At 44.7% G+C, this 22,500-nt stretch overlaps 1 protein-coding gene across 2 annotated transcripts in view; it reads left to right on the top strand.

The window, feature by feature from the left end:
* The window catches only part of LOC143298236 (glutamate receptor ionotropic, kainate 2-like), a 273,893-nt gene extending 259,797 nt beyond the window's left edge, over positions 1-14,096 (top strand). For both annotated transcript variants that reach the window (XM_076611042.1, XM_076611041.1), the window contains 3 exons: positions 486-708; positions 11,540-11,808; positions 13,920-14,096. In XM_076611042.1, coding sequence (XP_076467157.1) covers positions 486-708; positions 11,540-11,808; positions 13,920-14,096 — 669 coding nt within the window. The remainder of the gene's footprint in view (positions 1-485; positions 709-11,539; positions 11,809-13,919) is intronic.
* The last annotated feature ends 8,404 nt before the right edge of the window (positions 14,097-22,500 follow it).

The raw sequence follows: 22,500 nt of genomic DNA, 5'->3' as shown, positions 1-22,500 counted from the left end.
TCACAACACCATCACTTCGTGTGTTGTTAGTGGGATGAAACGAACGACACAGCGTGGAAGATGAGTCTTCTTCTTCTTCTGCGTTCACTCGTATGCACACGAGTGGGCTTTTACGTGTATGACCGTTTTTACCCCGCCATGTAGGCAGCCATACTCCGTTTTCGGGGGTGTGCATGCTGGGTATGTTCTTGTTTCCATAACCCACCGAACGCTGACATGGATTACAGGATCTTTAACGTGCGTATTTGATCTTATGCTTGCATATACACACGAAGGGGGTTCAGGCACTAGCAGGTCTGCACATATGTTGACCTGGGAGATCGGAAAAATCTCCACCCTTTACCCACCAGGCGCCGTCACCGTGATTCGAACCCAGGACCCTCAGATTGACAGTCCAACGCTTTAACCACTCGGCTATTGCGCCCGTCGGAAGATGAGTCAACTTATTCTTTTTGTTTGTTTCTTTCTTTCTTTCTGCCCCACAGCGTTCACAGATCGAGACGTTCAAGCGCATGTGGAACTACATGTCCACCCAGGACGACGTGTTCGTCACCAAATCGGAGGACGGGGTGGCCCGGGTGAAGAAGGGAGGCTACGCCTATCTGGCCGAGTCCACGGCCGTGGAATACGCCGTGGCCAGAGACTGCGACCTGACCAACATCGGGGGCAACCTGGACTCCAAGGGCTACGGGATAGCCACGCCCACAGGTAGGGGTGTGTGTGTGTAGGTGCGCGCGCGCGCGCGCGTGCGTGCGTGCGTGCGTGTGCGTGCATGCGCGTGTGTGTGTGCGTGCGTGCGTGCGTGCGTGTGTGTGTGAGTGTGTGAGTGTGTGAGTGTGTGAGTTTGTGAGTGTGTGAGTGTGAGAGAGAGAGAACAAAACTTGAATCTCCAGGCCTCCGGCCCCTAGAAAGAGGTCAAAAGTACACATTATGGTGATCACGCAGCGACAACAAAATGTAAAATACTAACTTAAACTTGTAGAACAAAAGTGCTTCTTGTGCACAGAACATTAATTCTAACTTTCATCATTGTTGTCACAGACTTCCTGTCGTATCTTCAGGGCATTAAATATCTAAACGCAGAGTTTACGAATACTGTAAACAGAACCATTCTTCAGCAAGTGAACATACGATTGACCTTCAGGGTTCAGATGATGATGTTTTTCCGCAGGTTATTGTAAAGGACAATTGTTGAGAGAGAGAGAGAGAGAGATGAAATGAAATTATGGTGCTTAGAGCCTCGCCGACCACAAAGGCCATCTCAAGGCTATCGCCGCGTCAATAACTACTACAAGGATAAAAAAAACCAACCAATTAAAACGAGTCACCACTTCAAACTTTCCACTCCAAAGTTAAAAAAAAAACTTCCATAGTTTAAAACCTTCAAATCTGGTTAAAAAGGTTCACTTCTTTTAAGAAGTCCATCAGCGCCCACGGAGGGACATCACGAAACAAAGTCTTCAAAGAAACCGCCGTGTAATGTCTGCGTCTAACGTCATGCAGATCCCAACAGTCAAGGAGCACGTGTTTCACGGTGAGAGGCTCGTCACAGGGAATGCATCGAGGGGCCTCCTCCCCCTTCAACAAGTAAGAATGAGTAAAAAAAAGTGTGCCCCGTACGCAGTCTGCACAGCACAGACTCCTTTCTGTTCTTCACCCCCGAAGGGAGGGTCTCTTTTAGGTCCAGACGGATCTGGAAGAGCTTGTTGTCCGTCTGGGTGTTCCACTCCTCTCGCCAAAGATCCTTAACGTAAGTGTTGACCTTCCGCTTCATGTCTGTATAGGGTACCAAGGATCTGGACAATTCTTTCTTTACAGCGTTCCTGGCCAGCAGGTCCGCCCTTTCGTTACCACGAATGCCAACATGTCCGGGAACCCAGGCCAACACAACCTCGTATCCTTTCTTCGTTGCGAGAGTAAAAGTTTCATAAAATTCCAGCAGTTTGGGATGAGTGATATTCCTGCAGGCAATCGCCTCCAGGGCTGACAAGGAGTCGGAAAAGATCATGAATCTCTTCTGTTTCGAAGAGAGAACCATTTTTAACCCCAGAACCAGTGCGGTCAGTTCCGCAGTGTACACCGAGCTGTCAGACAGGATGTGTTCCGTTAAGAGCCGGTCAGGAAAGGCGGGACAGAACGCAGATGCAGCGACTCCGTCCTCTGACTTGGAACCGTCAGTGAAGATGCTTTGAAAAGTGGGGAATTTGTGGCACAGTTCCGAAAAGTAGGTTCTGTAGGCCAGAGAACTGGTGGTGTCCTTACGGTACGAGGCCAGATCGAATCGGACCTGGGGCTGTATGCATGTAATAAGAATAGACCTTTTCGGGAATTGCAGCTATTCCGGAAAAGCTATTCCAGTACTTTTCCCGAATACTGGCTATCCCGATTTCGTATGTATGTGCTGATATCCGACTCGGAATAGATTTCCGAGAATAGTGATTGCGGATAAGCGAGATATTTTTAGAACCGTCGACCTACATCCTGTGTTTACTCAAATTTCTCGGAAAACGACATTGCTTTCTCAGGAAAGTCAGTTACATTTGCCTTTATTGCTGAAGCTGTCTACTTTTTTTTCGAAACTATCCACTTTATGTGCAAACTGACAAAATGGCGAAACCAGAAAAAAGAATGCGGAAAGCAAACTTCTCTGAGAAAGAAGTTCAGATACTTTTAGAAGAAGTAAGCTTTGAACATACAATTTTGTTCAGCAGCCACAGTCAGACCGTCACCCAAAAAAGAAAAAAATGAAATCTGGCAGAAGATTACTGAGAAGGTCAACTCGTGTGGCATTGCACACGGCATGACACAAGAGTGCAAAGACAAATGGAAAGGACTGAAGGGGGCTGTGTTGAACAGACAAAGGGATCAGCGGAAAACTGGGGGAGGACCACCACCATCTCAAGTCCCCTTTGAGGATTTAATCCTCAGCATAATTGGAAGGGACTCCAACCTTATTAGTGGTATTGCAGGTAAATTGATATTTTGTTTTTCAACACCTCTCCCTTGGGCGAAGTAGGGTAGTTAGATCTGAGCATCTTTCAACGCCTCGCGCAGTTCGAAAATGAAATCTGACCCTACGCGATACTGTATGAGCGGTAAAGAGCATTTTCTACTGATTCCAATGGTATCCGAAACTAAGATTTTTGATCCATGGTCAATTTGCTCAAGCGATTCAGAAGCAGGTACCCCTCTTCGTCAGTTGCGTCGGCCCAATCAACATACGACACAGGAGAGCGGCACTTCATCTAACACAAAAATGGCATTGTTTCTCCAGAAAATCTTAAGTTTCATCGGTAAGTTTTATAATATTTTTGAAAACAAATGTCTTTAGCACTTTCATGCACAATATTGAGCTGAAATTCTTTGAATCAGGATTTTGATCGATGTCAGTAACTGAGCAGCTTGGATCTATTTCATCAGTGTTTTCGTAACGTGACACCGTGTTTCAATCGGAACACGATTTATTTTTTTCTGAGTAAAACACACAAAAACTATTGATACGGAATGAAAAATGGACATGTTAAAACAGAGCCCATGAATTCCAATTACTAATATTTGATTGATTTTTGCTTTAGTAAGCAAAGTATTACCTGGGTCTAAAACCGGAAGTGCTCAAGACAGCATTAGCGTCGTCTGCTACAGACTCGGTGAGTGTTAAAAAAGTGAGTAAAAAAATTGTAATGTGGTTTCTTTTTCCATAAGATGAGCATTTCATTCAACATCACACGAAAGTCTGATAGTCCGATATTCTAGCTGCTTTCTGCTTCGATAGCTGTGAAACTTTATATTAATATATACAGACAGATAGTTACTATGCTCTCACATTCCAAAAAGAACAAGAACACCAATTCATACTAACCCCCCCCCCCCCCCCCCCTCTCCTCTGCAAACTTCACTTTAATAATTTGCTGAAAGTTGTATAATCATTCCCCACACTTGTCTCTGAGTATCATCCACCAATGGTAAGTAGAGGGAGGGGGTTGTCAATGGTCGTGGTAAACTTGGCACTGAGCCAAATCACTAACCACTTGCTCCGGCTTAGAATCCCTGACTGCTGACCCACCACCTCCTCCCTCCAGTCATCCCCTCCCCCATTTTTTCCTGTCAGTGGAGTAGGTGTGTGTGTGTGAGTGAGAGAGAGAGAGAGAGAGAGAGAGAGAGAGAGAGAGAGAGCAAGTTTGCATTTGCACATGTATGCTTGTGAGTATGTGAATGTATGTCTGAGTATGAAAAAAAGTGTAATGTGAAGAGATATATGATTAATTTGAACAGTGCAGTCAACATCCTGTTTCTTAAAAAAAAATAACACCAATTTTTAACAAACTAAAATTAGTAAAAAGAAAATCAGTACAATAATACCCATAGCCTAAGCTGCACATCAGGTTAAGTCAAACTATATAACACTATCTGCGATCCAGCAATTAAGAGTATAACGTGTGTGTGTGTGTGTGTGTGTGTTCATGTAACCCATGATATGCTATGCATCTCGACTGCATGAAACAGGAAACAGAGAGATAATTCATGAAATGATAAAATGCAAAATACCATGCACATATTGTGAATGAAATATTCACTTTGATATATATATATATATATATATATATATATATATATATATATATATATAAGACATGCATTCTCACATACACACACAAATAAAGGTGAGTACACAAAATATATATATCAAAGAATAAGATACTAAGTATGATGTGCATATTAACAATAAAATATTCAATATTTAGTAATCATATAAAAATTATACCTAAGACATTTAGTAATACATTCATCTCAATCATGAAATGTAGTACCCTGAAGTGGAAATATTTGAGTAAATAATCGCATGCAACAAAGACACATAAGTTGAACAGTACATGTAGATGGCAAAGCTCTTGTCAGCAACTGGAAAGGACAGACCCCCAAAACTTCAGCCTCAGTTGCCAAAGCATAAGTTATTGCTGCAATTTGAGTTATTGTGTGAAAGGAAAATGCAGCCAAATAGTTCAGTGCAGTGAATTTTGTGTTGCTGTTGAATGCATACTTACCTGTCAGTATGCCATTTTATAATTGTTATTACAGTGTTTTCCTCCCACTCAAAACACACAGAAATTGACAAAATCCTAAACATATATTAAACTGAGAGCTCTGTTTTTGGTTGTATGTTTTAAATTTAATATAACTTTTTGTTCTTTCTTATAGCCATTTTCTTGGGAAAATAATGAGTGAGATTGTAATTTAGACATCCGACTGTAACTCAATTAACTTAAGACAAAAATAAGCAAACCAAAGCAAAGGAGAGAGCAAAAAACGGGATATTTAGCCTAGACTTACCTAGTGTACCTGTACATTGATGGAATGGTATCCCTTTCTGTTAACAAAATTAATTCGTGTTCTTGTTCACTTGGTGCTTGTATCTTGACTTGTGTACAATCAATACAACCCACCACATTTGGAAATCCATAATCACGAAGCATCTGCCGCTTGGTTTGGTCTGCTTGGCGCTGATCTGGCAACTGGATTTCTTCACGTGATCGGCGACACAAAGCGTCAGTCACTCGAGACACAACTCGTGAAACGGTGGATTGATCAATGCCAATCAACTCACCACACACATATTTTAAGCTTGAAGAAGCATAATATCGCAGTGTTACAAGAACTTGCAACAAAGGTGTCAATGTACCTTTTCGGTTCGTCAAGGTGATATCATGTTCTATCAAGTTCGTCAAGTCTAAGATCTCTCGTCGCCTGAATCGAAACTTTCTGACGATTTCCACATCGTCGAACACTTCGAACGGATGAGTTCTGTCCCTAAAAATTCGATTTCTTCTCAATCGCATTCGCCGTCGACGCTGCAGTGCCAAAAACGCCGCTATATTGAGTCGAACTATACCCGAATAGTGGTTTTATTCCACCCAGGGAGGTGGTATAACTTTATTCCTGATTCGCAAGGTCGGATAGCCAATCCCAGGTGTCATGCATACCGATTGAGAAGCGTTATTCCCGGAAATAGGCTGCTTTCCGGGAATAGACCTCTTTCCCGGTTTCATGCATACGGCCCAGGTGTTGTAAAGGTCCACGGAGGGCTGTCAGGGAACTTAGAGAAATCCGAGATGCCACCGACATCCAGATCGGCCTTTTCTAAGTGCGGCTGAATGCGGAGTCCGAGAGGAGGTATGCAGTTTGGGTTGTCTGTAAATTTCTTATCGAAAGGGTTGTTGAATACAGCGTCGTAAGCAGGGTTTGTAGGTTCAGAGAACAATTTCAGATAATAGTTCAGGGTCAGCTTCAGTCTGCGGTTGGAAAGAGGTGGTTCCCCCGCCTCTGCGTACAGACTGTGCACAGGGGTGGTGCGGAAAGCTGAGACGGAGCCCTTGGTGGTGTACAGGGTCCAACAGTTTCAGATAGGACGGTCTGGCCGAGCCGTATACCACACTTCCATAATCTAGTTTGGACCGGACCAGGGCTCTGTAGAGGTGCAAGAGAGTTCTCTTATCAGCACCCCAGTTCGTGTGTGCCACAACTCGGATGATGTTAAGGGCTTTTTGGCAAGATATTTTCAGCTGTTTAATGTGGCTGAGGAAGTTCAGCTTCTGATCGAAGATGACCCCTAAAAATCTGGCTTCCTTGACCGCCGGGATGATGGATGTTCCCAGACGGATTTCAGGGTCCGGATAGAACTGGCAAAAATTATGAAAATGGATGCATTCAGTTTTGGAGGACGAAAATGTGAAGCCATTCTCCTCTGCCCAACACTGGATTTTGTTGACGCAGAGCTGAAGCCGTCGCTGGATGCTGGCGTACGTGCTGCCGGTTGCATATAAGGCAAAATCATCCACGAACAGCGAGCTGTCCGATCCCCTCTGAACGGATTGAACGATGTCATTAATTTTTATGCTGAAAAGAGCCGGCGACAGGATGCTCCCTTGCGGGGCACCCAGCTCCTGCTCGTGAATGTCGGACAGAGTGGTGCCGAGTCTCACCTGGAATTGTCTGTCTTGTAAAAAATTGTGGATGAACTGAGGCAGGTGTCCTCGGAAGCCGAGCTTGTGCAAGTCGGAAAGAATACCAAATTTCCACGTGGTATCGTAAGTTTTCTCCAAGTCAAAAAAATATGGCCACCACATGTTGTTTGTTTACAAATGCATTTCTTACAGTGGTTTCCAGACGGACCAGATGGTCAACGGTAGAGCGATGCTTGCGGAAACCGCACTGTTCTTTCGCCAGAAGGCCGTCGGTCTCTAGTTTCCACATCAGTCTACCGTTGACCATCTTCTCCATCAGTTTGCAGATGCAGCTGGTCAGTGCAATTGGGCGGTAGTTGGAGGGGTTCGAGGGGTCTTTTCCCAGTTTCGGCAGCGGGATTATGAGGGCTTTCCGCCAGGAGGGTGGAAAAAAGCCTGTGACCCAGATGTGGTTATAAACTTTAAGCAGGGTGTCCAGACAGGTTTGGGGAAGGTGCTTTAGGAGTTTATAATGGACCTCGTCCATTCCTGGACAGGAATCCGTACAGGTCTGAAGGGCAGATTTAAGTTCGTTCATTGTGAAAGGAAGGTTGTAATTCTCTGTGTTGTCGGAAAAGAAGTTACATGGTGTTTTTTCTGACAGGTTTTTGGTTTTAAGAAAGCGAGCAGATTTGTTAGCAGATCTCGAGTTCTGTTCTATTGTGGAGGCAAGCAAATTGGCAACTGCTTTCTTCTCTGTGACCAGAGCGTCTGAGAGTTTAAGATGGTGAAAGGTCGGGCATACGTTTTTGCCCTTAATTCTTTTTAAAACCCTCCACACTTTCTTCTTGGGTGTGTTGGAGGTTAAGGAAGAGCAGAAATCTCTCCATGACTTCCTCTGGCTCTTTTTAAAAACATACCTGGCTTTCGCCCTCAGCTGTTGATGGGTTCGAACGCTATCGGTCTCCGGTCTCCGAAAGACGCGTCGCTGCGCTCTCTTCCGAGACTTGTGGGCCTCCCGACATTCCGCGTTGAACCAGGGCGTTCTAGGGACCTGAGGCTTGGAGGTAGACGATGGGACTGCTGCTTTGGCGCAATCTAAAACGATCCGAGTCAGAGCGTCAGCAGGGTCCTTGCTTTTCAATACTGTTTCTTCCTGCAGCTCTGCTCTTATCTTGGTGGTAAAAAAACTCCAGTCTGCTTTGTCGTAGTACAGGCGGTCAGGCAGAGAGTCACCTTCTCCATCTGTGGGGTGGAGGACGACAGGAAAGTGGTCACTCCCGTGCAGATCGTCGTGCACTTTCCACTCGTAGTCCAGGACCAACGATGGATCGCAGACCGACAGATCTAAACACGAGAGCTTTCCAGAGGACAGATGCAGGTAAGTGGGAGACTTGTCGTTAAGACAGCACAAGTCCATGTCAGAAAGAAGGTTTTCCATGAGAAGACCTCGGGCTGATGTCATCTCACTTCCCCAGAGCGGGGAGTGTCCATTGAAGTCGCCCAACAGTAAAAACGGACGTGGGAGCTGGTCGACCAGGTTCATGAGGTCCTGCCTCAGAACGCGGACGGAGGGAGGAAGATAGAGAGAGCAGACAGTGATGGTTTTCTCAAGCGTGACTCTCACTGCCACTGCCTGTGAAGGGGTGCTTAAAAGAACTGTACTGTATAAAAGGGACTTGCGAATAAAAAGAGCGATACCTCCCGTCAATCCCTCTTGCTTCGGTTGAGCGGGTTTAAAAACGGAGTTAAAACCAGAGAGAGATAAAACCTTGCCATCTCTTTGCAGAGTCTCCTGCAGCGCCAGCACTGAAGGTTTCAAAGCACGACAAAGCAGCTGGAGTTCCTGAAAATTGGCGTGGAACCCCCGGATGTTCCAGTGGATCACTGCCATTAAAAAAAGGTTAAAAATAATAAAGCAGCAGCCTATTCCATCGCTATCCCTTGCTCCTCTGCTTGCAGTGGCTCAATGTCCGCCAGGATGGAGTATTTATTTTTCGAAGTAAATTTTTCGGATTCCGACCGAGTCGGAATATCCACCACCTCGGCCCCTCCCGATCCCGCCGAGGCCGCAACCCTCCCCTCCTTGAGTTTTGGAGGTACGGGGGGTTTCCGGCCACTTCCGCCAGCCCGAGGGCCAGGCAGACGAGAGGCGGGGCGAGAGGTGCCGGGGGGTGGGGTGGGGCGGGAGGCGGACAACGTGCCTCCGCCCGAGGCTTTTCTCTCCCGCCTAGCAGCCCCTGAGGACTGCCGCACAGGATGGGAAGGGGTGGACACGGCGTCTCCACCCAAGGCCAACGGTTCCGACGAGGCGGTTAAGTCGTCCGTCTGCGTTCCTGTGGACGTCGTCTGGACCGCGACGTCCACCGTCCTGGGTCTGACGACAGAGGCATTCGACGCCTTAGGCGACGCGGCCTCCACCTGTTTCTTTGCCTCAAAGAAGGATATCTTTTTTTCGGTCTTGACCTTCTGGATTTATTTCTCTTTTTTCCAGACGGGGCAGTCTTTCGATGAGGACGGGTGGCCACCTCCGCAGTTCGCACACCGGGCTGCACTGACGCAGTCGCCCTGGTGCGCCGCCTTCGAACAGGTGCCACACGCCTCTTCCTCCTTACATCGGTCCCTGACGTGTCCGAATTTCTGACATTTAAAGCATCTCAGAGGGGACGGCACATACAAGCTTACACTGAAAATGAGGTATCCGACCCGAATGTCCTTGGGGACATCTGGGCAGCAGAAGGTGAGGAAGAAAGTGTTGGTCGGGACTCTGTCCGACCCCTTCCTCACCGTCACCCTGTACACGTCGGTCACTCCCTGAGAGGACAGCTCGCTCTTGATCTCAGCCTCAGACACACCTTTCAACTCCGGGCATCATCCCCTTTGAGCAGTTGAGACCTTTGTGAGGGGAAACCTTCACCGCCCTATCCACGAAAGTGGTCGCCTTGAGAAGGAGCTGTGTCTGCCTTTTGGATTCCGTCTGAACTAAAAATGCTCCGCTCCTCAGCCTCTTGATGGACTTCAGCGATCCTGCCAGACACTGAAAGCCCTTCTGGATAGCGAAGGGGCTGAGAGCCGACAACGGCTTGTCGTCATCAGCGCCCTCCATCACCAGCCATGATGGCCAAAATCCAGAGCTCTCAACGACCTCCGAATCGGAGTCCGAGTCGTCCGTTCCCTGTCTTCGTCTTTTACCCGAGTTAGGGGTGTGTGATTTTTTGGAAGTCATGTTGAAAAAAATGTGAATTCATCCCTCCCTTACCCACCCACCATGGGGTCCAACTTAGGGGCCAGGGTCAAGGGAACACCAGCTTGACCCCTTCCAGGTTTCGGGAGGGATATACGACCAACAGTCCAGCTCCAACGTGTTCCCCCCCGATCATGCCCAGCTCCCGGGGACAGAGAACCGAGCACTACGGGGGTTACCTTCGTCAGCCACTAAACTGCCAGTCTTGACCCAGCCCCACGAAGGGGTAGCCGATTGACACACACGGGCCAATGTGTGCCGCCTGTCTTAGGAGAGGTCCGAGCCAAAGGGATGTGTTGAGAGCAGCGTGCTCTCTCAATCCCCAGGATCTCATTCCCCTCCATCACAGGTCGCGCCGCACGGCAAACACGGCGGGCCTGAAGAAGGCCGCAGAGAAAAAAAGAATGTGGAAAAGAAGGCTTGATGGGGAGCTGAGGACAGAAAAGAGGCCGTAAAAAGAAGAATAGAGAACAGCGTTAGGGACAGTGGGTCACGTTTAGTTTGGGCCTCACTCACGACCTGTTCGGCATGGGAAGCCCTATCAGGGGCATCAGTACAAAACCACCACTTATTCAGCCCTGACAGCTACGATGGCTATGTAGGCTGTCAATTAAGACCTGGGATCAGAGCACCAAACCCCAAGAAGCACTGATGCCCCCGCCGACATAGCTCGCTCGATCACTGGCCACTAAGCCTCCCGACCACGACAAGGTAGTGACCCTCCCGGGAGTGGGTCAGGAGAACACCAGCCTGACCCCCTCCAGGTTTCGGGAGGAGAGAGAGAGAGAGAGAGAGAGAGAGAGAGAGAGAGAGAGAGAGAGAGAGAGATCGTTTAATTTAGTGGGTTCAGGTGGGGGTTCTCCTCCTCCTCTTCTTCCTCCTTCTCCACCAACAGGTGACCTTTTCTTCTTTTTTTTTTTCTTTTTTTTATAGTGGGTAGGGGTGGAGGGTTCTTAAATGATGAGGATGACGATGGTGATGAGTACATTATTCTTTTCCTTCGTCTTTTATTATTATCATCATCATCATCATCATCATCATTACTATTAGTATCTAATACACGCCACCCACCAACCCGCAAAACCCGTCCCTAAAATGATGATGTTGATTGTGACGATGATTATTACCATTCTTCTTATTTTTATTTTGATGATGATAATGATGATGATGATGATGATGATGATTATTATTATCTAATACACCCCACCCCTTAAATGATGATGTTGATGGTGATGATTATGATGATGAATAATGATGATGAATGATTATTATTATTATTATTATTATTATTATTATCATCATTATCATCATTATCATTATTATTATCTAATTCACCCCACCACCAACCCCACAACAGACTCGGTGTACCGGGAGATCCTGACCACGGAGATCCTGCGCCTGACGGAGATCCAGAAGATCCACGAGTGGAAGACCAAGTGGTGGAAGAAGGAGCTGGGCGCCAAGACGTGCGACGTGGAGGACAGCGGCAAGGGCTCCGCCTCCGAGCTGAGCGTGGAGAACGTCGGCGGGGTCTTCGTGGTGCTGATGGGCGGCGTGGTGGCCGGCTTCTTCGTGGCCATGTGCGAGTTCATCTGGAAGGCCCGCAAGAACGCCCGCAAGGACCAGGTAAAAAGAGACAGAGAGAGAGGGAGGCTGAAGTAAGAAGACTGAAGTTTCAATCATAAAGGCCATAGCCCCTTAGCTAAAGGGGAAGGGGGGGGGGGTAAACATGAAAGTCGCGTACAAAACACAGAGAGAGAGAGAGAGAGAGAGAGAGAGAGAGAGTGTTCGTATTATTGTTACGAAGGCACTTCACCGTTAGGACGATTTATACTGAGTGAATTGTTTTACAACACTTTCGTGTTTGTTGTTTTTTTGTTTTTGTTTTTTTTTTTGTTGTTTTTTTAGATGACATTAACAAGACAAGTGTGAATAAACAAGATTGTTTGAAATATTGTTCGTAAAGAGAGAGAGAGAGGGGGAGAGAGACAGGGGGTGGGGGGTTGATGTGGGTGGGGTGACTGTGGGTGCAAACAGAGAGGGAGAGGAGGAGAGGAGGGCATAGCCTTCAGACGGTCCGATGTTCTGATGTTCTGATGTTCTGAAGTCATGAGAGAGACAGACTCCAGGTGCCAGTTGCATTGCTTTGTTCTAACTTTTGGACAGTTACACCCGACTAATTAATGCTTACGTTGACCGAACTACGCCATCGGTCAGTTCCATACTGCACACAGTTAGTAGCGGGTTACGGTCATACCAGGTTCTTCCGTCTGAGCAATGCAACTGGCTGGTAGAGTTGAGCTTAACGACCTATCGACAGTAAGGAAGGGCAACTGGCTCCAGATGATTAGATTATAAAATGTCATTATAAAGAGAGAGAGAGAGAGAGAGAGAGAGGGGTAGACTCCAGGTGGTTTAATGCTTATTAGTCGAGAGAGACAGGACGACGGAGCGAGAGAGAAAGAGATTGAGAGGGTTTATTCATGAAGCAGTGGTTCTTCAGAACGTATTATGAGTGAGTGTGAGCGAGTGAGTGAAAGTGTGTGTCTGTGGGAGAGGGAGTGTGTGTGTGTGTGTGTGTGTGTGTGTGTGTGTGTATGTGTATGTGTGTGTGTGTGTGTGTGTGTGTGTGTGTGTGTGTGTTAGAGCTAGGGGCGCGGTTTCGCGTTTGAGTGATTGTGTAGCCTCCTTGCCTGTGTTCGAGAGGTACGCATATACACAGACACACACACAGACAGGCTGACACAGACAAGCGGAGAGGCAGGCATAGATACATACATACATACATACAAACATGCGGTGGTGGAAGGGTTTTGAGAAAGAGTGGTCATGAATGATTTATGTGACTTGTAATATTTTTGTTTTTCTTTCTTGAAAAACGCCCCGAGCTCTTGGAGAGGAAGGACGCTATATGAATGTACATTGTTTCTTTTCATTTTAATTCTGATCAATGGCTGACTGGTTGGTTGATTGGCTGGCCAATTGGTTTGTTCTATTGCTTTTTGTTTCCTTGCTGTTTCTTCGTGTGCGTGATCGAAACAGTGTGTATGTATGTATGTATGTATGTACGTCCTGTTTCTCTGCTTGTCTGTGTCCTTGGTGAATGGATAGGTGCATCCATTGATTGAATGGTTTTGTTCGAGTCGATTTTTGTTTGTGTAACTGGTTGGTCTAGGACTCGTAAAACTCTTCGACAGAATGACTGACTGGCTGACTGAATGACTGGCTGACAAAATGATTGGCTGACTGAATGACTGACGTACAGGCCGATAGAGTGTTAACGAGCGACGGACTGGCCGACTGATAATGTTACGTTATCTTGAGGAAAGTAACCTGTTTGACCAACCGATTAATCCGATTAACTCTGTGGACCAGCTAACCGGCCGACTGATCCTATCGACTAATTAACTTGATTGACCACCAACCGACAGATCCTGTGAACAAATTAACTCAAGTTACATCCAACCTAATCAACTCTGTCACCAAACAGTAACTGGATTTTACGACGACCATCCGAATCGATCCAATAAATCAGTTAACTGACCACCAACCCGACTGATCTTACCAACCAAGTAGTAACCTGATTGACCACGGTCCAAAACGATCCTGTAAATCACTTTTGACTGACCTCCAACCTGACTGATCTTATCAACAGAGCAACGATTGACCCAGACAATCGTGCTGATTCCTCAAAACCCAACCAGCCAAATCAACTGATCGATCACTCCCTGTTCCAGCAAACGCTGTGCTCGGAGATGGCCGAAGAGTTCCGCTTCGCTGTCCGCTGCTTCGGCTCCAAGAAGCCGGTGAAGAAGCGGGAGGAGGAGATCACTGACAACGGCCTGCAGTTCATGCCCCTGACTGGGACCTACGGCGTCCAGAACTCCATGGGAGGGAAGGAAGTCTTCGCTTAGGTGCTGGGGATGGGGGGGGGGGGGGGGGGGGGGGTTGAGGGGGGGGTAAGGGTGGATGTTCTGCTGCCCTCCCCTCCTTCCCTCTCTATTTCTCTCGTTTATTTGCTGCTTCTTCATGTTCCCCTTCTCCAGGAATGGCGTTTGAGTCACTGAGGAAGCTAAAAATAAAGAAAAAAAAAAGAAAAAAACAACAACAAAAAAACCTGTCAGGAAAAACAAACAAACGAAAATGTGTCTGGGAATGTTTTGCTGTTGATACACTTTGTTAATACGATGTTCGGTTTTATTCAGAGGTGATGAACCTTTTTTTTTTATTTTTTTTTTTTTTTTTTTTTTTTATTGGATATGTTCGTTGTTGACCTGTTGGACGCTCCGGGCGATTGTTGCCGAGTTACATACAGGATATTGGGGGATGAAGAGCACAGAGTGCGGTGTGAGAATGTTGCTCATGCACGGTATGGTTAGCAAGACGCTTAAGGTGCTTATAACAAAGTAACCGTTTATTAATGTTAACGGTTTTCACGGGACTGATTTACGTTTTATTAGAGCTCAGTGCAGTTTCTTTTAACACTTAATGTTTTCAGAAAAAAAAGAAAAGAAAAGATCGATGACCTTGTTTGTTTGTTTTTTATTCCTCATCCGTCTGATGAAAAAAAAAAGAAAAAAAAGAGAAAAAGAAGAAGAAAAACAAACAGACCCCTGCAACTTATGACTGAGCAATAATGCATGATAGATTCTCCACCCATGTTGTGTGATGGTGGCTATTCTAGAATGCTGAACGAGTTTGCTGATATGCACAGCAATGCATTTTAATCAAAGGTGGAAAAAAAACAGTGACAGTCTGAACTGCTGTCCGCGCCAGAGCAGCACAGAACAGTGATTGGTAAAAACAAAGTGTAGAAAACGCCGGTGTTGTGTGTTTATCCACATCAGTACATAGCAATATGTTTGAAGAGCTGTCATTCTCTTGGCTGGCCTCCTTCCCACACCACCCCACCACCCCACCACGAAATGCCTGGCACTGGCGGAAGTGTCAGGACTGTGAACTATGAATTACACACATCCTGTGCGCGATAAACTTTCTGAAGGAAACACTTCTCTTGACATCGGTAGGAAAGCCTAGTCTGGATTGTCATTCATGTGAATGTGTAGAAGCCAACGCATTCTTTGTTTGTTTGCGAGTGTGATAAGTTCCAGGGTAGATAGAGAGATATTCAGTTTGAGACGGGACTCGATTGTGCAACACGAACAGACGTTGTTGATGAAGATTCGCTGCTGGAAGAAGACACTCCTGTTTTTTTCTTACCCTGGCGATTTGTCAGCAGCGAATCATTTGGATTTAAAGTTTAATCGGTTTTATTTGTATATGCATGCACGTGTGAACATTGAAGGCTCACAAACCCTGGTGAGAAGAGACATTGACTGGTGATAAGTGGACGATGCACTCCCCCCCCCCCCTCCCCCCCTTCAACGACTTTCCCCCCTTGTCGATCGATGCTATGTGCGATACGTGTCGCTCCTGAATCGCAAGCAGTTTTCCCCGTTTGTGTTCCCCGATACCGACACACAAGAGAGTTGTGAACACTTCCGTCAGCTCCTTCCCCAATCTTAACCCCATTATCGCGCCAGTCAGATCCTACAAGCTACCCTTCCCATGGGAAATGCGTCAAAAAGGGCAAACAGAGAGCGAGAGAGAGAGAGAGAGAGCATGCATCAGATTTGGTATGAACGGATTGCACGGCGCGCTCGTGCGTGTGTCTTGAGTGTACTGGGTGAGATTTATATCTGCGTATGTATGTTATATCATTAGAATAATTGAACGCGTTCCTTTTCGGTATTTGGAGACGTCATTATTGTCTGATTTATATTGTTTCGACGGCGCCGAACAGGGTTTGAAACTAAGCAGTGAAAAACCGTCGCTCGAGCGAACTAAAGCAAGGTGTCAATAGGAAGGTATGAGGTAAGTAAGAAAGCTTGTAGGAGTTTGTAAACGTTTGAATGAAAACGTTGGGAACGCACGAAATTAGGCTAGAGGATTTTTGCGAATGTACCCAGTCTCTAGGATCTATGATTTTGGCCATACCGGGTCTCAGTCTCTCTCTGTCCCTTGTTCGGTCTCTCGCTCTCCGTTTTTTTTTGTTTTTGTTTTTTCTCTAATAATTTATGCCACTCTTGCCCTGCGAAATATAAGGATAACATAAGAGACAATGTGCATGAAGAATACTGGAAGACGAGTGCTTACTGACATGACATTGTAGCAGCGTCAGCAGTAGAGCTTAGGACATCAGGAAATCACGAATGGACTGACAGCAGAAAACAGATGCATATATATATATATATATATATATATATATATATATATATATATATATATATATATATATATATAATTAAACAGACACACATACAATCATCATTTTTGTTTGGTATGTGTACAGTGTTTCTGAAGACAATGCACGTCCATACGCGAAATGTCCGTATGCCAGAGAGAGAGAGAGAGAGAGAGAGAGAGAGAGAGAGATGTGCAGACAGGGGAAAAGGAACATACCTTTCCTTCATAAGTAGGAGACGAACCCATCATATCCGGATGTACTTGCAATGCTACAAACCGTTTTTATTTTTTCCTTTCCTGTCAGATTTTCACCTAGACATCATTGTTTTTTGTTGTTGTTTTTTAACCTTACCCATTCGTGATTTTCCCTAAGCTCAAATATTCCTACGATTTATGGGTGTTATATTGTGTAACTTTGAACGTGCATCGATTATACGTAGCCGTGGACATGCATGCATGCCAACCACTCACAGTTGAGAACCTAGATATCTCATTTCTGTGAAGATAATTTCGTTCTGGATGTAGTTCAACCATGTTTGAATGTAGATGTTGGCGCAAGGGGAATACAAGTGCACCTCTCCTGCGTTTTCTTCATTCTGGACACTCGTGGTGAGCAGAAGTGACGCATTTTCAGAGAACACTTTGGTTTTTCCTCAACCAGGCGGGAACGAACGAACAGTGATGGCCCACTAAACTGTTGTGCCCCGCACGTTGGTCTGAAGAATGAAGGTTGTTGGGAACGTGCAGAGGCATTCCTCACCTCGCGACGTCTAATATCATCATCTTAGATTAACAGACTATAAATAAATAAACGAACGACGTCTCTGCATCTGTAGACCTGTGAATGTTGGGAGCCAGGGATGCTGGCAGAAATGCGAGACCGGTCCAGATCAGCTTTTTTTTTTTTTTTTTTTTTTTTTCGGGAGAAGAGTTATCTTGAAATCAAAACAAGCCATGACGCTGTTCTGTCCTCAAAATTGAGAAGTGCCTTTAACCACCATTTCAACTGACGCTTCTGTGAGAAGCCTATTGTTTCCTTTTTGCCTGTTTGTAAATATACCGATGTATGTGACTTTTTCTGAGTGAAATTCAATAGGGAGGGCGGTTGGCTGGGGAGTGGGTGGTAGGGAGACGTGGGGTTTCTGATTTTTGATGCGTCAATACTTAACCTTTTCCTTTTGGTGAAGTGTAGGGGAATTCTACGTTGATTTGTTCCGTGCATGGATTGCATTTTGTTTTCCTGATTAAAAAAAAAAAAAAAAAGGTGTGTGCGTGTGCGTGCGTGCGTGCGTGCATGTATGCATGCATCAGATTTGGTATGAATGGATAGCACGGCTGATACATGACTTTATGCTGGTTGTCCATTGTTTAGTGGTTGAATCCGAAGTTCTTTCTTAGCGTTCCTGATGTGATCTCTGCTCCTCAATCTTTGATTTTCCTCCAGTGGCACGTTTCATAAACTGCATATGGTAGATTTTGATTCAATTCTATTTGAGAATTACTTTTTCAGTCTTTTTGATGTGCAATGTCCCCCACATGTGAGGGCTGATCCAAATGTCTTGTAATATAGGATTGTCATTTGTGAACTGTTATCAGTTTTAAAACATATTGAGAATATGCTCAATATCTTAACGACAACTTATCAAGTTTAATTGTGTGACCTCATTGAAAATGCGATATAAGCAGTGGTGCGTCCGGTAAAAAAAAAATCATAGAATTGTGCAGCTCAGATGGGATGTCTTTACAAGGCCTGAACGTGAAAACTGTCCAGAGCACAATCATTGTGTATAGAGACAAGAGACAGAAACTTGATCGGGGTATCTGAGGGAGAAGGACATCATCATCATCTTCCTTTTCTAACAAGAGGTAATTACCAGATGAGACCAGGAACATGGAGTGGGATTCGCGGTCAGAACCAGCCTGCCACCTACAGAATGAACCAAGACGAATCTTGGTTTGAAATTCAAGCTCCATTCCTTTGTAGGCCAGTTGTTTTTTTCCCCAGTGCCTATGCATCAACGCCGACTTACTCCGCAGAAGCTGGTGATTAATTCTACAATAATGATCTCAGAGCACTGCCATCAGAAGTATCCCAGAAAGAGGTACACCGTTCTTCCTTGCTGACTTCCATGCTAAAGCTGGTGCCGATGACAACTCCTCCTGACCTACCGGTTTGGGTCAGTTCGGAAACTTTTCAGGATTTACAAGATCCGACAACAGCCTGCTGGGGCTTGGTTGTAATCATGGTCTCTGCGGGGCAATAACACGTGTTTTCGTCACGAAGCCTCAACACAGAGTCATGGAGAAAAATAACAACAGAAACTCCACCAGACACTGGCACCAGCTCGACCCGATTCATACCAGTATACCGGTCTGAATCAAATGATGAAAACCCAGCTGTACTAAAACGGTTTTTTTCTTCAGTGAGCATGAAAGATGTTCACTCCCACGTTCCAAATCTCTGCCGCTGTCGAAAATGTCCTTTACTGCTGGGTAATATGTGATTTTTTTTCCCCCCATCCGCGAAAAGCATCAGAATGTGGGGTACCAGCAAAACGCTCCTTCTACTTTGCAACGTAAGTGTCCATAAAGCCAATATCACAGTGACGTGTATTTGGTGCCCAAGATTTTCATCGCCTACCCTAGAGTCTGTGTGACTTCTGAAGAAAAACGTGGCTGGCAAGACGTTTTCAGTAACCCATGGAAAAAAAAACAAAAAAAGCAACTTAAGGTTTTGGATCAACAATTTTGGATCAGCCCTCCTTTGACAGAGTAAATAACATTATTAAGTGTCGAGAAAATGGATTGTTAGAACCGTGCGGCATTGTTTATTTGTGTGTATGTACTTTGTAATTATGTTTATCTGTGGAGTGACCTGTTTCAGTGAATACGCTGTTTTAACATGAATGGATATGGTCCATTTGGACCTATTTCCCTGCTGACTTGATTTTGATTTGACTTTCCATGTACATAGCTGTTTAGAGGCACAAACAAAATTTAATATATATATCATTCTTTTTTGTTCTATAATGCTTTGTCAAAAAAAATTTCGTAGGAAGAGTTAATGTACTTAGATCATATTTTCCTCCTTTCTTTCTTTCACTGTTTATACTCTCAAGATGCTAAGGCCAGTTACTAAAGATAACTGCCTATGAGGTAAGCAGATACACTGTTTTGTAACATCAGGGGAAGGGACAAAATGAACAAACAAAGGGGGTGTGGCTGGGGAGAAGAAAAAAAAAAGTCGATATTCTTCGTTTGCGTGATGATTTGTTTTTAATCCAGCATGAATTTAGACGTTTCCTAATTGATTACGATTCAGTCACGTAATCATACCATTGACCTAATAATGTTTGAATGTACGTCGTGACAGTGTTGTTGTTGTTCATAGATATTTCATTGTTGTGTTGTTGTTGTTGTTGTTGTACACTGATAATTCCACATCACTTCATATTATTCATCATCCTGCTAGAACCGTACTTTCTTTTTTGTTTGTGTTGTGTTATTTGGTATGAATACTAGCGCGCGTGTGTGTATCCTTCCATTTTTATCAATAAACTTTACACTATTTCCTGTTGTGCGAGAATGCAACAGTGTCTGTGTCTGTATCTCCATCCTCCGCTCTCTCTCTCTCTCTCTCTCCCCTCCCCCCCCCCCCTCCCCCTCAACACACACACGCGCACGCACGCAAACGGAAGGGCCAGTGCAACAGGGAGAAATGACTTTCAGCAGCAGATTCTGCCCAATTAGAACTGAACCCTCATCCCCTACCCCCTGTTTTGTTGACATTGACATTAACATTAACATTAAAAAATTTTTTTTAAAAAGGCCTGACTAAGCGCGTTGGGTTACGCTGCTGGTCAGGCATCTGCTTGGCAGATGTGGTGTAGCGTATATGGATTTGACCGAACGCAGTGACGCCTCCTTGAGCTACTGATACTGATACTTCCAATTACGAGGATTTGGGGGACGGGGGAGTGCTTTTTTTCCCCCTGCCTAATCCAGATCGTCCCTCGCACCCCTTCCACTTTGCAGTTTAGTTTGTACCCATATTCAAGTGGGGCAGGGGGTGTATCGTTCTGGGGCCATGGGTGGGGGGGGGGGGGGGCTGGGTGGCTGGAAGGAAAGGTATCGTGGGAGAGCTGGGAGGTAAAAAAAAAAAGAAAAGAAAAAAGGAGGGTATTTCATCAGCCTGATCCATATTGACCCTCGTCCCCATTCTACAACTCAGTTTGGCACAGCCTTCTTTCAGATCTAACGCAAAAGAGAGATAGAAAAAAAAAAGGAAGATGAATAAAAAAATCAAATAAATGAACGAATAAATAAATAAATCAATTGATAAACAAAACAAAACACAGCGATGGAAAAAAACCCAAAAAGGCCCACATGCGCTAAGCGGAGAGCAATCGGAATTTAAAGGGAAGTAATCTATATGTTTCCAGCTATCATGGGATTACTTCCCTTCTATTTTGATACTTCTCGTTTCCCGCTCCTGAGTTATCTCCTCCACTTTTATTATCTTTTCTTCCCAGAAGAAAGACAGTTTAGTTACACTAAGAAAAATTAAAATACAAGGAATATTGTTAAGAAGCGGGCGCCATAGTCGAATGGTTAAAGCGTTGGACTTTCGATCTTAGGGTCTCGGGTTCGAATCACGGTGACGGCGCCTGGTGGGTAAAGGGTGGAGATTTTTACGATCTCCCAGGTCAACATATGTGCAGACCTGCCAGTGCCTGAACCCCCTTCGTGTGTATGCGCAAGCATAAGATCAAATACGCACGTTAAAGATCCTGTAATCCATGTCAACGTTCGGTGGGTTATGGAAACAAGAACATACCCAGAATGCACACCCCCGAAAACGGAGTATGGCTGCCTACATGGCGGGGTAAAAACGGTCATACACGTAAAGCCCACTCGCGTATATACGAGTGAACGTGGGAGCTGAAGCCCACGAACGCAGAAGAAGTAGTAGTAGTAGTAGTAAAGAAGCAACGCTAGATGGGCAGCGGAAGGAGAAAAAGTATCAAAATATTTTTTGTAACCTTGAAAAGAGACATTATGTTAGCAAACAAATGTTTAAACTAGTATCTAAGAATGGTAGAAATTTGGATAAGATAGAAGACATGCTGCACGAAACGAAAGAGTGTTACAAAAAAAAATATGAGGAGCATGAAGTAAAATATATTAAGTTAGAAAAGTACGTTAATAATTCGCCTAAACTAACAGAGACAGAAGCCAACTTGATAGAAGGTAAATTAACTTTGAAAGAGGCATCACTAGCACTAAAAACATGAAAAATGGTAAAAGCCCAGGAGCAAACTGACAGTTGATTTCTTTTTCTTTTTTTCTGGAAACAGCTAGGTGGTTTTGTTGTACAATCTTTAAATGAAGGGTCTGAGGAAAAAAGAGATGTCCATTACTCAGAGAGAAGGTATCATAATTTGCTTACCAAAAGGAGATAAATCCAGAGAATATCTTAAAAAACTGGCGTCCAATATCACTGTTAATCGTAATTTATAAAATTGGCTCTACCTGCATCGCAAATAGAATGAAAACAGTCCTGGGTAAACTTATTAATGAAGATCAAATGGGTTTTGTATCTGGCAGATATACAGGAGATAATCTAAGGCTTATTTATGACATAATCTATTACTTGAAGGAAAAAAAAAATCTACCAGGACTATTAGTTTCAATAGACTTTGAGAAGGCCTTTGATTCAGTTAGTTGGAAATATATGCATAAAGTTTTAAAACATTTGGGTTTGGGTGAGGATATTCGCAGAGGTAGAAACGTTCTACACCAATATAAAATCCTCAGTAGTAGTTGATGGTAAAGTATCTATAAGTATACGGATTGAACGAGGCTGTAGACAGGGAGACCCACTCTCGCCCTATTTGTTTATTTTGTGCTCAGAGATAATGGCTTGCAAAATTCGTCAAAATAAGAACATAAAAGGTATTAAGATATCAGAAGTAGAATGTAAGATTAGCCAGTTTGCTGATGATACGTCTTATTTTTTTAGAGGGTGACACAAAATCAAATGGAGAACTATTCAAAGAACTAGAATATGTT

This window comes from Babylonia areolata, chromosome 23 (genome assembly GCF_041734735.1).
Source record: "Babylonia areolata isolate BAREFJ2019XMU chromosome 23, ASM4173473v1, whole genome shotgun sequence".
In the NCBI taxonomy this organism is placed as follows: domain Eukaryota; kingdom Metazoa; phylum Mollusca; class Gastropoda; order Neogastropoda; family Buccinidae; genus Babylonia; species Babylonia areolata.
This window is presented reverse-complemented; position numbering and strand designations above follow the sequence as displayed.